The 18,248-nt window shown below is 44.0% G+C and overlaps 1 protein-coding gene across 4 annotated transcripts in view; it reads left to right on the forward strand.

Annotated features, from left to right (window-relative positions):
- The window catches only part of LOC120023732 (uncharacterized protein KIAA1522 homolog), a 35,514-nt gene extending 21,500 nt beyond the window's left edge, over nucleotides 1–14,014 (forward strand). For 2 of the 4 annotated variants that reach the window (XM_038967803.1, XM_038967804.1), the window contains exons 3-8: nucleotides 8,043–8,183; nucleotides 8,307–8,350; nucleotides 8,489–8,639; nucleotides 8,786–8,887; nucleotides 9,054–12,674; nucleotides 12,811–14,014. In XM_038967803.1, the coding sequence (XP_038823731.1) occupies nucleotides 8,043–8,183; nucleotides 8,307–8,350; nucleotides 8,489–8,639; nucleotides 8,786–8,887; nucleotides 9,054–12,674; nucleotides 12,811–12,863 (4,112 nt within the window). In that variant the 3' untranslated portion in view covers nucleotides 12,864–14,014. Of the gene's footprint in view, nucleotides 1–8,042; nucleotides 8,184–8,306; nucleotides 8,351–8,488; nucleotides 8,640–8,785; nucleotides 8,888–9,053; nucleotides 12,713–12,810 lie in introns of all 4 variants that reach the window. The other 2 variants (XM_038967806.1, XM_038967805.1) reach the window with 2 other exon arrangements.
- Nucleotides 14,015–18,248: the final 4,234 nt, after the last annotated feature.

Below are 18,248 nucleotides of genomic sequence, written 5' to 3' on the forward strand. Positions count from 1 at the left end.
AAGTAGAACCAAGTGGTTCTGTTTCTTATTATGACCCAGCCCTCCCTCACATAGATCCCTCCCTCCTCACCCTCCTAGGAATGAGATTAAATGGGTTTCCATCAGAGATCAAAACGTGTCTGGCTGGGGATTGTGTGTTGTTGTATCCAAGCAATGTTACTATTATAAACCTCAGTCTAACAGACAGCTGATGTGTGTCCTGAAACAATATACTCCATGTAATGGGGAATGAGAGGGGATCTATAGTGGTTTGTTTAGCATTGTTAGGGTGTGATGGGCATATGGCCTCTTGTTCAGAACATTTGGTGAAAAATTGAGGATGTGATTTGTAAATCTTTCTTCCAGTGCAACTCCCTTAAAATAGTATGTTCACCCCACCTTTCCTCTTGGTGGGAATGTATTGGTAAACATGGACCATAGAGTTTGTCTCAGACATCATGTTTGAGTACATAGTAGCTAGCAGAGATAAGTGTGCTCCTGGACCCTCCATTGTGATGTGGGGTAACCCACTGGCCCAGTAAATGTGTTGACACAGCCTCCTGTGATGACCCGGACAATGCCTCACACGGTCCTGGGACACACAATCCCATAGGCTTCTGACCCTTTGTGTGTTTGCTGTACATGCGTGATTTACCTGTGGGTACTGCACACTTCACCTGCATGGGCCTCAGTGCTTCTACCATGTGTTATTTGCCTGCATTGCTCTTGGCCCAGTTGATCCTGTAAGCCACCTAGTAAAGCCAGGCTGTTAGCTGGCCTAATGCTGCTGTTGTCGCTCATATCTTGTGCTCTCTACAGCTGAACTCTTTCAACAGGTTCACACTAAGCTGACTGATAGGGGTATAAGGAGAGGGGGAGTGATGCCAGAGTGATATGGTTCTACTGTTCACCTGGCACCTGGATTCTTGATCTGTAGACGTTATACTCTCACCCGGCGATTCCATGCATTCCTCAGCTCTAGACACACAACTCCTCTGAGCCCAGAGAATGGTCGCTCTTTGTACGGGTTTATCAAAAGTTATCACAGCGATTTTTGTCTTTCTAGTCTTTCTAAAGTTTGCACGATTTTGCCACACCTGGCCGATGTACTGCAATATTGTAGTCATACAGAAGCACAGGAGGAGTGCTGTACAGTATTTCAGCATGACTTTCAATGTTATCTTACATACAGTTGATTAGCTGCGTTTATACACTGAGTTTGGCATGACATAGTTTCATAATGTGACGGTGTGTATGCATGGGTGTGGGTGACTCTGTACAGCATGAATAAACCTCTGAGCCTTGGATGAGCACAAAGGCTGGGGAGAGCAGGAGAACCGGTTTTAGAGCCTGGATACTGTTTCTCTTTCCTCAGCTTATGGTGGGAATCAAACACACCGCCCTCCTCTGCATTGTTACATTGCCCCTGGCTGCTGCAGGAGTTTAACAGAACTTGCTGTGGTGTATGTGCTTGTCTTTCCTGCTTTGGTCTTATGGGAAGGCAAGGACCTCTGCCTTACCACTGTGTGTGAAATACCTGAATGTAACACCAGTCTGTCTGAAAGCAGTCACCATGACACTTCCCAACGTCACCTCTCCAAGGTCATGTACAGGGGCAATGTATGCCTTGGCTCTTAATGACAGGGGCTGAAACACTCCGTTGGACATTGAGCTAGAGATGTCCATTATTTTATGTGCAACAGCTCAAGCACACCCTGTCGCTTGTAGGATTTTGCTTCCTGCCTACTATGCCAAGTAATTAACAATACAGATGAATGGGAAAAAGTTGTATGACCATAGCATGTAATAACATTTTCAATTAGAATAATTGGGAATATTAATCAGCACATCCTGATTTTTTAAAATAAAGTGCCAGCATGCATGTCCTCTAGTCCTATTTATATGATGTGTTGGATTCCATCACTCATTTCACTCTTTGTAAAAGTCTAATGCTTAGTCTAATCATTACCTGGTCAAGCCTCATAGCGTTCAGCAACTGTTATTATTCATTAAATAATATAGAATTTATTGTAATGTAACACAGATGCATTATGTTACACCGGCTACTCACACCCTCCAGACTATTGTCATGGCAGGAAAACCATTTGAAACTTTGCCAGCCCACAAAAGTTGTTGATGATGAATGCATGACAGAAGTTGAGTGATAAATGAGTATTGTATCTTTTTGGATGACAGTATCTTTATACATGACTTCATGGCATGCTAGATGAATGGAATCATGCAGCTTTTGATCATGTCAGTTCCGCTTTGACAAAATGGTAGCTTAAAGTCAAGGTGGTTAAACTGGTAATAGTTTTCCCCTCCCAGAACGTCATGTTCTTTTCATGCCCTCTCAAAGACTGAGGTAGTGATAAGCACCATGTGCACACAGAGCGAGACCTGCCCAGTGGAAACCACCTAGCACACCCACTGTGCTTATACTGCTACGCCCATGGTACCGTACTGAGCTTACTGCCTTCTGCAGGCGTTGTGCATGGTGGAGCAGTGGTCTCAAATCAGTTTTTGCTGGTCTTATATGCTCCCAGACTAGAGCTCCACACCATTTTCCAAACGAACAGGTAATATACTGTACGTAATAACATCCATAGACCTTCAATACAGAAAAAATGATGCTTTTTTAATATAGCTAATATGAAGAGTTCTCCAAAAACCATACGTTCTTTACAGAACAGCTTGCCATAGGATATCTAGAAATCATGGAAGCCTAACACTTGTCCTTGAGGGCATAGTGTCTACTGCCTGGAAAATTCTCCCTGCTGGTCTAGTAATGTAGATTTTAAGCTCCTAATGTAGTGTGACCTGCCTGTCAGTAGGGGCCTACCAGAGATGTGCCTTCCTGAAGTGTGCGTGCCCTAGCAGGTCTGACTCTGCATGTTTCACATTCTCTTTCATTCTCCTCCATTCTTTTTAATGGGATTTTATCCAGAGCTTATCACTAGCTAAGCCCTTGCTGTGGTGCTGCCTGGCAGGAAAGTGGGATACAGAAAGTTCTGTCACTCCTGACCTTTTTAAGTGTTTTTAATTCGAGAACCACAGGGAAGTACTCTGTACACATGACTTCTGGCCTTAATTGGTGTAATTACTGTGATTATTACATGTTTACTGTGCTTGGCTGCTAATTCTGTCTGTGTGTGTATACGTGCGCGGGTCACATGCGTTTGAGTGAAGTTTAATGTGTATGCTGTGCATGTGCGTGTACAGACATGTTTAAATCTGAGGGATTGTTCTGATCTGTAGTGTCTGAAGGTGAAATGGACTGGAACGAGGCAGGACAGACATTTGTAAGTACACTATACAGTGCATTCGGAAAGTATTCAGACCCCTTCACTTTTTCCAAACAAAATATTTAATCCATCTACCCACAATACCCCATAATGACAAAGCAAAAACAGGTTTTTAGATATTTTTACAAAATAAAATATACCTTATTTACATAACTATTCAGACCCTTTGCTATGAGACTCGGTGCATCCTGTTTCCATTGATCATCCATGAGATATGTCTACAACTTGGAGTCCACCTGTGGTAAATTCAATTGATTGGACATGATTTGGAAAGACACACACCTGTCTATATAAGGTCCCATAGTTGACAGTGCATGTCAGAGCAGAAACCAAGCCATGAGGTCGAAGTAATTGTCCGTAGAGCTCAGAGAAACGATTGTGTCAAGGCACAGATCTGGAGAAGGGTAACAAAACATTTCTGCAGCATTGATGGTTCCCAAGAACACAGTGGCCTCCATCATTCTTAAATGGAAGAAGTTTAGAACCACCAAGACTCCTCCTAGAGCTGGCCACCCGGCCAAACTGAGAAATCCTGGGAGAAGGGCCTTGGTCAGGGAGGTGACCAAGAACCGGATGGTCACTCTGACAGAGTTCCTATGTGGAGATGAGCAGTCCTTCCAGAAGGACAACCATCTCTGCAGCACTCCACCAATCAGGCCTTTATGGTAGAGTGGCCAGACGGATGCCACTCTTCAGTAAAAGACGCATGACAGCCCGCTTGGAGTTTGCCAAAAGGCATCTAAAGACTCTCAGACCATGAGAAATAGGATTCTCTGATCTGATGAAACCAATATTGAACTCTTTGGCCTGAATGCCAAGCATCACACCTGGAGGAAACCTGACACCATCCCTACTGTGAAGCATGGTGGTGGCAGCATCATGCCTTGGATGTTTTTCAGCGGCAGGAACTGGGAGACTAGTCAGGATCGAGGGAAAGATGAACGGAGCAAAGTACAGAGATCCTTGATGAAAACCTGCTCCAGAGCACTCAGGACCTCAGACTTGGGCGAAGGTTCACCTTCCAACAGGACAACGACCCTTAGCACACAGCCAAGACAACGCAGGAGTGTCCTTGACTGGCCCAGCCAGAGCCCTGACTTGAACCCGATCGAACATCTCCGGAGAGACCTGAAAATTGCTGTGCATCGACTCTCCCCATACAACCTGACAGAGCTTGAGTGGATCTGCAGAGAAGAATGGGAGAAACGCCCCAAATACAGGTGTGTCAAGCTTGTAGTGTCATACCCAAGAAGACTCGAGGTTGTTACCTATTTTTACTTTGTCATTATGGGGTATTGTGTGTAGATTGATAATTTAATCCATTTTATAATAAGGCTGTAACAAAATGTGGAAAAAGTAAAGTGGTCTGAATACTTTCCGAATGCACTGTGTAGCCGTAGAAGCAGAGTGACATATCCTCAGTGTGGTCATATTTGTGGCTTATTGGGGGTGTGGCTTTCAGTTAGTTATTTTTGGCCACCCATCCCTTGAGTGAATTTCATTCCAGTTCATCTGAATGTCAATGTCATTCCAGTGCACTGCTTGCTCTGAGGGTGTTTAAGATAAAAATACAAATGTCATTTTTTTGTTATTGCTTAATCTGATTGTGTGGGCCTGGCTCCCTAGCTGGTGGGCCCGGGCACACCCCACCCGTGTCTACTTGGCTGAAGAAGGGTTTTAACAGTTTGCGGTTGTGAGGTTTGTTACTACGCAGATAAATGACAATATCCATCTGGACCTTTGCCACTTAGGACATTTGTGTGACTGGACCATGGAGAACTGGAGTACCCCTGCTATAGTCCTACAACACATACATACAGTGGGGCAAAAAACTATTTAGTCAGCCACCAATTGTGCAAGTTCTCCCACTTAAAAAGATGAGAGGCCTGTACTTTTCATCATAGGTACACTATAACTATGACAGACAAAATGAGAAAAAAAAATCCAGAAAATCACATTGTAGGATTTTTAATGAATTTATTTGCAAATTATGGTGGAAAATAAGTATTTGGTCAATAACAAAAGTTTATCTCAATACTTTGTTATATACCCTTTGTTGGCAATGACAGAGGCCAAACGTTTTCTGTAAGTCTTCACAAGGTTTTCACACACTGTTGCTGGTATTTTGGCCCATTCCTCCATGCAGATCTCCTCTAGAGCAGTGATGTTTTGGGGCTGTTGCTGGGCAACGCGGACTTTCAACTCCTGTTATTAATATGAACATAATTATAATAGGCTCAAATAAGTACAGATGACATGACCCCACCCCCCCCCCCCCCCCCCCCCCTACTATTGACTATCTCTGACTGTTGTATTCATCTTTAAATCTATTTGTTATTTTGTCTGCACCTACATTTCCTATTTTCTCCTCCTGTACCTGTTTGTCCCTATCTACAAAGGTCTCACCTCTGTCATTCATAGATAAGAGAATGTCATGTTAAATAAAATGGCCCACGTGAGTCATATTTCGTAAGAAAGTACCATCCATCCTGGTGAGATACCTGTAGCACTGATGTAAAGAGTTATAGCTACTGAGCATGACAATAACATGGAAATGTTTGCTTACTGCATCAGGAAGTAAATATACCACTTTCCCAGGTGCAAATTGAGGTTTGTGCATCACAGTAAAACACATTTTCAGACATACCCTTTATGCGAATAAGGAATGTCAATTGTAGATTTGCTAAAGGGATGTAAAGTAGTATGAGATATTAGCCTCCACAACATTTGTATCAGCAGTAAATCACAGGGAATTATGTATTCAGTTGATTATTTTAGTCCAGTGAGAGCCCATTGACTGTGTTGGTAGATAAAAGTAATTGGGGAACATGATACACATTATTATATTGTGTAACAGACATAAGTGTTAAGAACATTCTCTCCCAACAGGATCTATCTTGTTTGAATACTGAAACCTTCATACTGTCTAGCTCCTTTACTCCACCTTGTGGGGAATGTGTGTGGTGAGAATCAGACTTCATGAGGAACTTGTTCTTCAAGGATTCCTATAGATCTCCTCTCAGTTAAACCACATTAGTTGTCAGAAATGGCACAGTAGCTAGTCAGTTTGATTAAATGGTTGCTTCAAGCAGATGAGAGCTTAGACTGTCTAACCACTATTTCCCTTTGTGTGTTTGAGCGAATGTGTCTGATCCCAGCATGGTCAGTGTCATAACCACGCTCTGACCAATCCAGGGTCAGCATGTCCACAAACAGAGAGCAGTGGGGATCAGTCGCTCAGGGACATGAGGAAGGGGGTGCTTATTCAAGGGATGGGTACAATTAGCTTTCTGGGATTAGTGTCAGAGTTTGCATTGTCTAGTGATGGAACCACTAGATCTGGGTGGTAATAACAACAACAAGGGAGATCTCTTCTATCTGGATCCACTGAATTATTTTGTCTGTATCGGATGATCTACCCTAAAACAAAATTAAACTCTTGAAAAACCAAAACTCACTGGGATAGTTTTGAACTCCTGTTTACTTTTTGAAGGATAAGATCTGTTTTTATACATTTTTGGGGATTATATTACCATGGTATCTCAGAAGCTATGGTGGTGCTTTTGACTCAGAATGTTTACTGTCTGGCAGTGCCTTTGCTTTTCAAGAGGAAAGGTGAGTTACAGTATAGGCTAAAGCAATGGGCTTAGTCCAGGATATTCTCAGTGTTTTCATTTATGATACATACCTTGAATTCCCTTCTTGAAGTTTTATGACCAAGCTAGTGTTGGCCACAAAACCTTTCTAGGTCCTTTCTAGGGGATAAGGGAAGGGTGGTTAACTGGTTCAATTGATATGAGTAAGACTGTAAAGTGACTAGTTCATACCTGTAGTCATGAAATGTGTTAACTGTTAGCTATTGGTGTGATACAGAGGCATTGCAAGCCCTAATGGACCATTCTATTTGATCTCTTCTTATGATGTTATTTTGGTGAATGTCTATCACTGAGAGCTTGTATTTCCTTACTTTGCTGGGGTACTGTCACTGTTTCTGCAAAACACTTAATTCATCAATCATTCTGACTGAATTGACAGTTTGTGTGAACTTGTTATTATTAGGAGGATATGGTAAATGTGGTCAATGGTATATTTCCAGAGAAATAAAGAGATGGTGATGTGTATAGCAGCGATCATTGAGAGCACATGGTTGACAGGACTAATTCCAGCATGGTCCTCCTAGCCCAACAGAGCATGTACAGGACGTGGCTACATTTTAAAGCAGCTTTGTTTAACTAAAGATGACGGCTTACCACACGGCCACAGCTGCCCTGCACTCTTAACATTATCTCACTGATCCTAGATGTCAGGACTGCTGTTCTGGAATGGGTACTACTACTGTTCTCACGATAACCCTATGACACTGCTTCTCTGAATTATTATATGAAGGTAGGAATGTTTGGGGAATATACTGGCTGATTATCTCAATGAAGCCTGCTGGGACTTGTGGCTAATGTAGTTGATGAATACCATTTAAATGTTGAGGACAATTACCCATTCTTTTGGGTTATTGCATCGTCTTTATTGCACATAGCAGCCATTGTATAGTGAGTTATATAAAGATTGTTTTGGAACAGGATTGATAAGTAGAGACATCAGTTCACATTCAACCTTTGTGGATATAATTAATATTCAATTATTTTGATACAATGTAGTTTTGTCATTGATATTGTGCATTTATTTACACATGCTGTAATGAAAATGCATGCATAGACATACACAGTATGTATGCATATCCACTCACATTCTCTCTCCTCCCAGCAGTCCCAAAGCATGAGGATGATGGTACTCGCGTCCCTCCACACTTCCAGGAGAATGTGTTCATCGAAGGCAGCCGGCCTAAGTACCTGGAGGACCTGCACACTGAGGCCCTAGAGGGACTCAAACTGCAGCAGCAGGAAGGTACTAAACACCCTGCAAATCCCGCCAAATACTGACACTTACTCCATCACCTACCCCTGATTAGATTAATTAAGTAAATTTACTGTGGCCACTTTTTTTGAAAAATGTTTACCTATATTTCAGAAACCAATAATTGGGTGGATTACCAGGATGACCAGAGCGTCACAGTAAGTTTCCCATTCTACATTTCAATCACGGTGCTACATCAAATCACTAAACATTATCCTGTTACAAGTTCACACCAAACCTGCTTTAATTAAGCGTATACTAATGGTTTACTGTTGAACTTTCTGGGATTCCTATAGTCGACAGTGACCCGGCTGCCAGACGACACTGAGAGTGACAGTGAGAGGAGAGGCTATCTGTCAGACAGCACCATACCAGACACAGCGTCACAGGTCTCAACACGCTCCACTGTCTCCACACGGTCCTCACGGTCAGGACTGACCCGCCAAGGTAACCTGACATGACCATAACCAGAGAATGATTCATACTGGAACCACTATAACACCTTGTCCAACCAGTGATTGTTTGATTGAAAGTGCCTGTTGTTGGTCATTTTGACCTAATATTTCTCTCCTGCTTTTTGTCTCCTTCCCCAGCATCAACCTTCAGGCCCCTGAAGCCAGAAAAGGCCAAGGCCAGGAGGAGACACAGGAGAACCACAGTTATGGGGATACCACATCATGTCCAGAGGGAACTGGGTATGCTACTCCATTATTTATGCTTTAAGTGGATTGAAATGTGTTAATATAGGCCATTGTGAAGATGCCTGTGGATAATTGCACGCTTAATACAAGCACATACTTTTCTATTGGCTTGTGTAGCTGTATATGAACCTATCCTGATTTGTCCTGTTCCTCACTTAAGGGTTGGACAGAGCCTCATGGGCAGGTCGTCAGATTATAGATGAGGGTGGGCTCCCTAACGGTGAGAGTCTGGACTTCCCCACCATCGATGGGCCTCAACTGGCTGGTTCCCAGGAGGGGGTGAGGATGTACCTCCAGTCCGTAGAAGGCCTGCAACCTGTCTGTGAGGACCAGATCCAGAAGGTCCCCTCCCGGGCCGGACACAGGGACGACCTGGCTCTCCTCCAGCACATGGGCCCTCAGCTGTCCGACCTGAATCGGCCCAAGTCCCTGGCTGTCCCCTGGATGACCACAACCTCTAGCCTGCTTCAGCTGCACCCCGGCCCCGTCATGTCCATGTCCCCCCAGGCCACCTACATGTCTAAGATCATCCCCAACGCTGTGTTGCTACCCTCCATAGACGTGGTGGAGATCACCCGGAACCGTAGTCGGAGCAGCGTTCGTACTGTCAGTAAGAGCAGCCTGCTGCTGGCCAGCCCTGCCTCCTCCCGCGCCTCCTCCCGTGCCTCCTCCAGAGCCTCCTCCCGCGCCTCCTCCCATGCCTCTACCATGTCCTCTGCCTCCCGCTACAACCCACCACACTTCTCGGACAGCTCTGGATGGAGCCACTCTGAGTCCTCTGAGACCCTGGTGTCCGACTCTTCCACCATCTCCTCCAACAGCACCACCAGACAGGGGGGCTCACAGGGGGGGGGTGGGGAGGGTTCATCCAGGGAGACGTCCCTGGACAGCAAGAGTATCCACTCCTCTGTCAGTAAGGCCTCCAGGACCTCCGCCACCAACGGCAAAGGGAAAGCTAGAGGGGATGATGGCAAACAGGAGGGGCCCTTCGCCCGGAGCATGTCTGTGATGAAGTCCAAGAGGGCACCGGCCCCACCCAGCCGCTCCTACTCCCTACACAAGAACAACATGAAGAGGCACTCGCGAGACCTGATTGACAACATGGTTACTGCCCCTCCCCAAAGCAGCCCATTCCAGGGCGGGGAGGTTAAAGCTGTCGGTGCTGGGGAAAGTAACAACAGTAGCCCTGGCTACACAGCAGACACCAGCTCTCTGGATGAGTCTTCAGGCTCTGTGACAGCCAGCCCCTTCAACACCCCACAGCAGGCAGCCAGGGAGAAGGTGAGGAACGAGCAGCCAGGCTCCACAGGCTCCTCTCCCCAGAAACAGACCCCCCAGGAAAATGGCCTGAAGAATGTCTCTCCCTCCAGCGGCTACTCCAGCCACGGTGGCACGCCCACCCTCCTTTCCAAACAGACCCATAACCCATCTCCAGGGAAAAAAAGAGGCATCCGAGCAATCATCTTCCCAATGGCACCATCGCTGGCAGCTTCAGCCCCATCACTTGTCATTCAGCCCCAGGCCTCTGACAGCAGCAAGACGCCTGAGCCAGTCGACACTGTAACTCCCTCACCTTCAGTCATGTCACTCAGAGAGCCGTTCAACATCCCGCCCCCACCCAAGGTGTCTGCCCCCTCTCCTCCTCCCCCGGAGGTATGGGCACACAACAAGTGCACCTTTGAACTGCTGCTAGGTCCCCCGGCCCCCAACAACACGGATACAGTGGTGCGAAAGAACCCAAAGGATCGACGACAGCAGAGGCAGTCTCCTTCCACATCAAGAGAGGGTTATGTTAAGAACGTGTCACCTGAGAGGAGAAATGAGGAGGCAGCACCAGAGCAGAAGGCAGGAGGTGTGTTGGAGAGGGTCACTGAGCCTCAAGCTAAAGAGCAGACAGGTCCAGCAGACCAGGAAAGGGTACAGTCTTCCGTTGTGGAGACTAGTAATCCAGCAGCACGTACGTTTGAGTCAGGAAAGGGTCAGGAGAGTGAAGTAGCACAGAAGGTTGAAGAGAGGGTCCAAGGAAGTCAGTTGGGAGTTGAAGAGAAGGTGCAGGGAAGTCAGTTGGTGGTTGAACCAGAGAGGGTCATTGTAAATCAGTTGATAGGTAAACTAGAGAAGGTCCAGACAAGTCATTTGGTAAATGGAAAATCGGTGAACGCCGCAGTAGCTCCAGGAAAGGGCCTAGGAAAAGTAAAGACAGAAATACAGACTACTATTCCTGCTGCAGCCAAAAAGACTGAATTCCAACCTAAAATGGACACGTCTATGGTAAGCCCTGCTCTAGCACACATCTCCCCATCTCCGTCTCCTCCCCCAGCACACTATCCTCCCCTTCCCCCTTCCAAACAGACCCCACCTGTGGCCCCCTCAGACTCTATGCCTGCTCCAGAGCCGCCACTAGTCTCCACCACTGGGGAATCCTCCTGGCCCCCTCCCCCTTCTCCCATGGACTTAGCCACCCTTGGCAATGAGCTTGACCTGCCCATTCACCCACCACCAAGGGTAGTTATGACAGAACATGTGCCCCCTGTTTCATCTGTACTACAGGGAATCCCACCTCCACCCCAGGGTATCCCACCTCCACCTCCCCAAGAAGCCCCACCTCCACCAAAAGCAAAGTTTGGTCCTCCCTCCTACATCCCTCCACCTCCCCAAAGTATTCCACCCCCACCTCCACTGGAAAACATACAGCAGCACAGTCCAGTGACCACAGAGAGACAGAACCAAGAGAAGTCCCTCAGCAAGAGCTCTTACTCTCCCACTCCCACAGAGGAGGGCTCCACTCCCGTGGTCACCCCCACCCTTCTGCAGACGGTCAAGCTGAGGTCTGCCAATAATGGTGACCAGGATCAGGAAAAGGACCAGGGACAGGACTGTACAGGGGTCACTTTGAGGGCCAAAAAACCCAGTAATGGTGAGGCTCCCCAGAAGCCTATTCGAAGGTCTCTCTTCATGACATCTCCCCCTCCCACTGTCACATCCCCAACTACGACTGTTATCTCACAATCTCCCATAGCCCAACCCCCACAGGCAGCCCCAGCCACAGAGGCAACCCCACAGGCAGACTCAGAGCCTGCTGCAGCCCCCGTGGCAGCCACAGCCCCAGCCACAGAGGCAACCCCACAGGCAGACCCAGAGGCTGCCACATCCCCAGAGGCTGCCACATCCCCAGAGGCTGCCACATCCCCAGAGGCAGCCTCAGCCCCGGAGGCAGCCACAGCCTCAGCTCCAGAGGGAGCCACAACCCCAGCCACAACCCCAGAGGCAGCTGCAGCCACAGTCCCAGCTGAGGCCCTAGAGGTAGCCACAGCCTTAGCTGAAGCCCCAGCCAAGCCCCAGCCCAGCATACTTAATTTACCCTTAAAGTCATCCACTGTCACCTCTCCTACGAGGAAGTCACCTCCTGCCTCAGCCATCACCCCCTCCATGAGGATGCAGGAGGCCATCCGCTTGAGGACAGCATCCAGAAGTAAAGAGGGGCCTCCCTCTCGTCTCAGTCTGCACTCTCCAACAAGTCTCAAGTCTCCCTCCTCCACTGCCAGTTTCATCTTTGCCAAGAGCACAAAGAAGATTGTCATAGAGACCCCCTCATCCCCTGAGGCCCAGGCCAATCTCACAAAGAACCTGATAGCTGAGCTTTCATCTGTGTCTATTCCAGCCAAGTCCACAGACACACAGAAGGTGGTGGTCAAGGTGCCTCCACCTGTGTCAAGGAAACCCAAGTCTAAGGTCAAAGAGACAGAGCCCAGTGTGGAGACTGAGCATGTGCAAACTGCAGGTCAGGAAGCATAGCCAGCAGACAGCACTGAGGTTAAGGTGATTGTGACACAACCATACTTGCCTAATTTGTTACAGCTATTGTCCATTTGCCTGCTTGATGATCTGATCTGACTGATCTTTCTCTCCTGTCAAAGGTGTTCCAGAGGCTCCAAGCGGGACAGCAGTGCCACCATTATCCTCCACATGAGCAACACTGCCACTAAGCAAGGATTAATCATTCACAAAGACATTGACTTTTATCTGTACATTGAGAAGACACCATATGTCAAGCACAATATGCAAGAGGGAGAGAGATGGATAAAAAAAAGAAGTGAGCGGATGACGCATACAGAGCCTTCTGAAGACAGGGCAACTGGACATAACTAAATGTAACCCTCTCACATAAGAGCTCTTTGAGTTTGAAATCGTTTGAGTGTATGTTAAAATGGTGTTGGTCTTTAATTTTTCTAATACTCTTGTTGTATTTTGGAGCATTTTTCTTTGGCAGAGGGACTTCTTACTGGTCTGATTTAATAATGGACAGTCAGTCAGTCACAGTGCATGCTGGTCTAGAGGTTGCCCTCTAGTGTCAACTATGGAATGTCACAGCTACGGCAAACACTTGTCTGGATTATATACCACAATGTTGGATTTTTGATATATTCATATCGTTATAAGATAATGCACTATTAGAATGTGTTGAGTTCTTATTTCATCCATGTTTGTTGTAATAAAATAATTTACCTAAATTATTTGTCCTGTAGACATCTTCCCATTTAGATTTTGTGGGAAATGTGATGTTATTTTATGTTTTCTATGTCAATATGTGGCAATCTTTCCTGATGTCGTCATATTTCCTTATCTCCTTAGCTACTAAAATGCTATCATCAGCGCTGGGTGATGCCACTAGTTCTAGAATGAGAATCATATTCATGATGAGAATCCCAATTTTCATGGTCATGTTTTGTTTTTCTTTTGTTGGTATGAATGTACACAGACTTTTACAGGAATCTCACCCTGCGTGTAAATCAAATCTCACAGATTTCATCTGAAGCACAGTTTATGAACGTAACTGGTCATTTAAAAAGACTATTGGGGCAAATCTTTGTCTTGCTTTTAGTTATATCCTGCAAATGTTGATACATTTCCTTTCAACCAGATGGGAGCTACATTATACATTGCATTTATGTTACTAATTTGTACAGAAATTGGGATATTGCTCAACAATGAAACATCTGCTTTGAAAGTACATATTATTCAGTGATTTCAATGATTGTAGAAAAGTAATCTGACATGATTATGTATAGTTTCATTTATTTCAAGGTAACAGAATAAATGAATTTCTTCACAATGAATTCATTCAGCCATTTCATTATTTCTACCTTGTTTCTGAAACCTTTTGAGAAATCTTGCATCAATGTTTTGTGAGTCAATTAGGCTTCTCTAGATTCCGTTTATGCAACACACACAAACTCCAGGTTTCCACCTTTTGCGTCTTATCAGGATGTCTTGAAACCTCCAATGTTCACACACGTCTGGGTTTTCAGTATCCATCTTAGACATATCTGTATGTTGAATTACAGTCCAAACTAAGACTATATAAAATAGATTTTGACTGAATACAGTGAGCTCCAAAAGTATTGGAACAGTGACATTGTTGTTTTGGCTCTGTACTCCAGCACTTTGGATTTGAAATGATACCATGACTATGTAAAGACTGTCAGCTTTAATTTGAGGGTATTTAAATCCATATCAGGTGAACCATTTAGGAATTACAGCACTTCTTGTAGATAGTCCCCCCATTTTAGGGGACCAAATGTGGATGCTACCATGATTACAGATAATCCTGAATGAATAATGAGTGAGAAAGTTGGAGGCATAAATATCATACCCCCCCAAAAATGCTAACCTCCCTTGGTCTTGGGGGTATGATATTTGTGCATCTAACTTTCTCAATCATCATTATTCACGATTCATTCAGGACTATCTGTAATTATGGTAGCATCCACATTAATGTAGAAGTCTTTAGAAACATTCTATTCTTATTTACAATAAAAGTGACTCCAAAATGACACACTACATTATTTACCATTAATTTCTATTGGGCACAAAATTATCTGAAACGCAAACAAAAGAAACAGCAAATGCATCCAAGTTTGTAGAGTCACAAGCTTGACGTAATCATTGCGTGCTAGGAATATGGGACCAAATATTAAACTTTTGACTATTTTAATACATAAAGACCCTTCAGAAAGTATTCACACCCCTTGACTTTTTCAACATTTTGTTGTGTTATAGCCTCAATTTAAAATGGATTATTGGATTTTGTCACTGGGCTGCACACAATACCCTATAATGTCAAGGTGGAATTATGTTTTTTGAAATGTTAAATTAATAAAAATGAAAAGCTGAAATGTCTTGAATCAATAAGTATTCAATGCCTTTGTTATGGCAAGCCTAAATAAGTTCAGGAGTGAAAATGTGCTTACAAAGTCACATAGTAGGTTTCATGGACTCCCTCTGTGTGATATAGTGTTTGTCATGTTTTTTTTATGACTACTTCATCTCTGTAACCCACACATACAATTATCTGTAAGATCCCTCAGTCGAGCAGTGAACTTCAAACACAGATTCAACTACAAAGACAAAGGTTTTCCAATGTCTCACAAAGAAGGGCAGCTATTGGTAAACATTTTAAAAAGCAGACATTGAATATCCCTTTGAGCATGGTGAAGTTAGTAATTAGACTTTGGATAGTGTATCAATACACCCAGTCATTATAAAGATACAGGTGTCCTTCTGAACTCAGTTGCTGGAGAGGAAGGAAACCACTCAGGGATTTCCCCATGAGGCCAATGGTGACTTTAAAACAGTTACAGAGTTGAATGGCTGTGATAGGAGAATGCTGAGGATGAATCAACAACATTGTAGTTACTCCACAATACTAGCTTAATTGACAGAGTGAAAATAAGGACGCCTGTACAAAATACAAATATTCAAAAACATGCATCCTTTTTGCTACAAGGTACTAAAGTAATACTACAAAAAATGTGGCAAAGCAATTCACTTTTTGTCCTGAATACAAAGTGTTATGTTTGGGACAAATCCAATACAACAAATTACTGAGTAGCACTCTTAATATTTTCAAGCATAGGGTTGGCTGCATCATGTTATGGGTTATGGGTGCTTGTAATCTCTTAAGGACTGGAGAGTTTTTCAGGATAAAAAAGAAACGGAATGGAGCTAAGCACAGGGAAAATCCTAGAGGAAAACCTGGTTCAGTCTGCTTTCCACCAGACACTGGGAGATGAATTCACATTTCAGCTGGACAATAACCTAAAACACAAGGTCAAATCTACACGGGAGTTGCTTACCAAGAAGACAGTGAATGTTCCTGAGTGGCCGAGTTACAGTGTTGACTTAAATCTACCCGAAAATATATGGCAAGACTTGAAGTACAGAGCCAAAACAACAACAAGAATGTGTATAGCCGAATCCACTAATTTGAAGAGGTGTCCACATACTTTTGTATAAATAGTGTATTATCACGTGGCTCCAAGTTTACTTCGATATAATGGTAATTATATCAACATTTGTGCATAAAGGAGTTTCCACTGACATTTCTCGCATAATTAATTTTACTCGCAAAAAAAGATTCCACTATGTGGAACAACCAAATTGTCTGTCGGCATTTATAAAATTGTACCGGTATATCCTGTTTCCATCAGCCCGGTCATTACTTTTTTAATGCTTCGTCTGCAAGAAATGGTTGGATGGAAACTTGGTTACTGTCCCAATGCTTTTGGAGATCACTGTATGTATACAATGTATATTTTAGTATTGATATTATTTTGAGTTTATATAATACATTATTTATATTGGAATTTCAAATGTTTTTGTCACCTGGGTAATGGGTCAAACAATTGGCTTGACCAATACTTGGGGGTGCTAAGAAAATAGTTGATTTTCATTTCAGAGTTATAAGGAAGTTCTCGTTTTTTCAATAAAAGCAGATATGGCACACAGCACATTCGATATAAATGTAGTTTTTAATTGAATTTGGCCAAAGAATATTCAACAAAATAGCTATAAGCATAATACAAGTGACCACAAGGCAATGACAAAAACGTCTTTCACGTGCAAAGGTGAAAGACTTCAGCTCATCCTCATTCTCAAGTCTTTTAGCAATAACAACACAATACATCCAAAATGCGACAACAACAAGAAGTGCATTTATTCCATATGCATAATCAGACAACTGTGCATTGGTAATAATGTTTCGGATGAAATGGCTATCATAACGTCCAAAATGAAATTAATAATATCCAAAGCGCAGCCACAACGAGAAGTGCAATGCATTTAGCCTACGCCTATTAACTGTGCACACACTTGTAAAACTAACTGGCTATCACAATCTTAGTGATTATATTTCTATTGCAAAAATACATGTAGGCCGACAATACGCATGCGTCTTCTTGTTCCATCCAGATCAGCGCAATTGAATCATGTTCCCGCCACCGGACAGGCGCGCTCTGTCAATAAATAAAAGGCCTTTCAGTTGCAAATTTAGAATAATAGATGAGGCTACGACAGGCGCACAATATACAAAATTACCCAACTTAATACCACATAATAATTTATCCTATGGCATATTTATAATAAATGAATCAGTTACTCACCAAGTGTTGTTTTATAGAAGGACGATGCGTCTGTTGTTGTGGTTCAGTGCAAATGAGCCTATAATTTTCTGGACATCCAGGGCCTTGGTTCTTTCTGCGTGTATGGACAGGCAGGCAAGGTTGCTGAGTGGAGGGTTTGCCATTCTGTTTCTCTGGTAGGTTTTTACACGCCGCATGTAGGAAAAACTGCGCTCACATGACGCGGAGGTTACTGGCAGTGTGACAGATACGTGTGACAACAAAAAACCCCGCTGGCTTCACGTTTCTGACACAGTCCACCAAAACAAGATTGAGACGGTGTGCGTGGCAATGAATGTAGATTGCCTGAGGGACCTCTTCTCTGAATTTCTCCTGGGCCGCGTTGTGAACGCCGGACATGACGGCGCAGTGTGATCAATGTTACATGTACTAAGAGTCTCTTTGATCGTAGCGAAAAGCGACTCGGGATCTAAAGAAATTCCTGAGGTCCTTACTCTCATCTACCATCAATGCAAATAGCTTAGCATCTTGTATTTCACCACTTATCTGATCCCTAATCTTATTTGCCATAATGTCTAGTATTTCATTCTGTATATCATGATGCGTGTACTTAGCATTTCTAGGATTATCTGATATTTTCTGTGCAACTGTTTTGTCGAATTTGCCTATGACCTGTAAAAGGTCAAGGAAGTTTCCCTGGTTGACAGCCATGTCGTTTTCTATGTCTCCTCTCTGTGAAACTCCCTGGTATGCAGTGTAACGCAATGACTCCACAACTGCTCTCATATACTCTCTGTTGTCTCGGACTATTTTCGAATGTTCATCACTTAGAGCATTGCATATTGTTGAGCCAGACACTTTCTGAATAGTCCACTCATTCCACGCTGTCATTGTATATTTATGCTCCACACTAGCATTGTGTGTCTTGTACGAAC

Source organism: Salvelinus namaycush, chromosome 28, assembly GCF_016432855.1.
Source record: "Salvelinus namaycush isolate Seneca chromosome 28, SaNama_1.0, whole genome shotgun sequence".
NCBI lineage: Eukaryota > Metazoa > Chordata > Actinopteri > Salmoniformes > Salmonidae > Salvelinus > Salvelinus namaycush.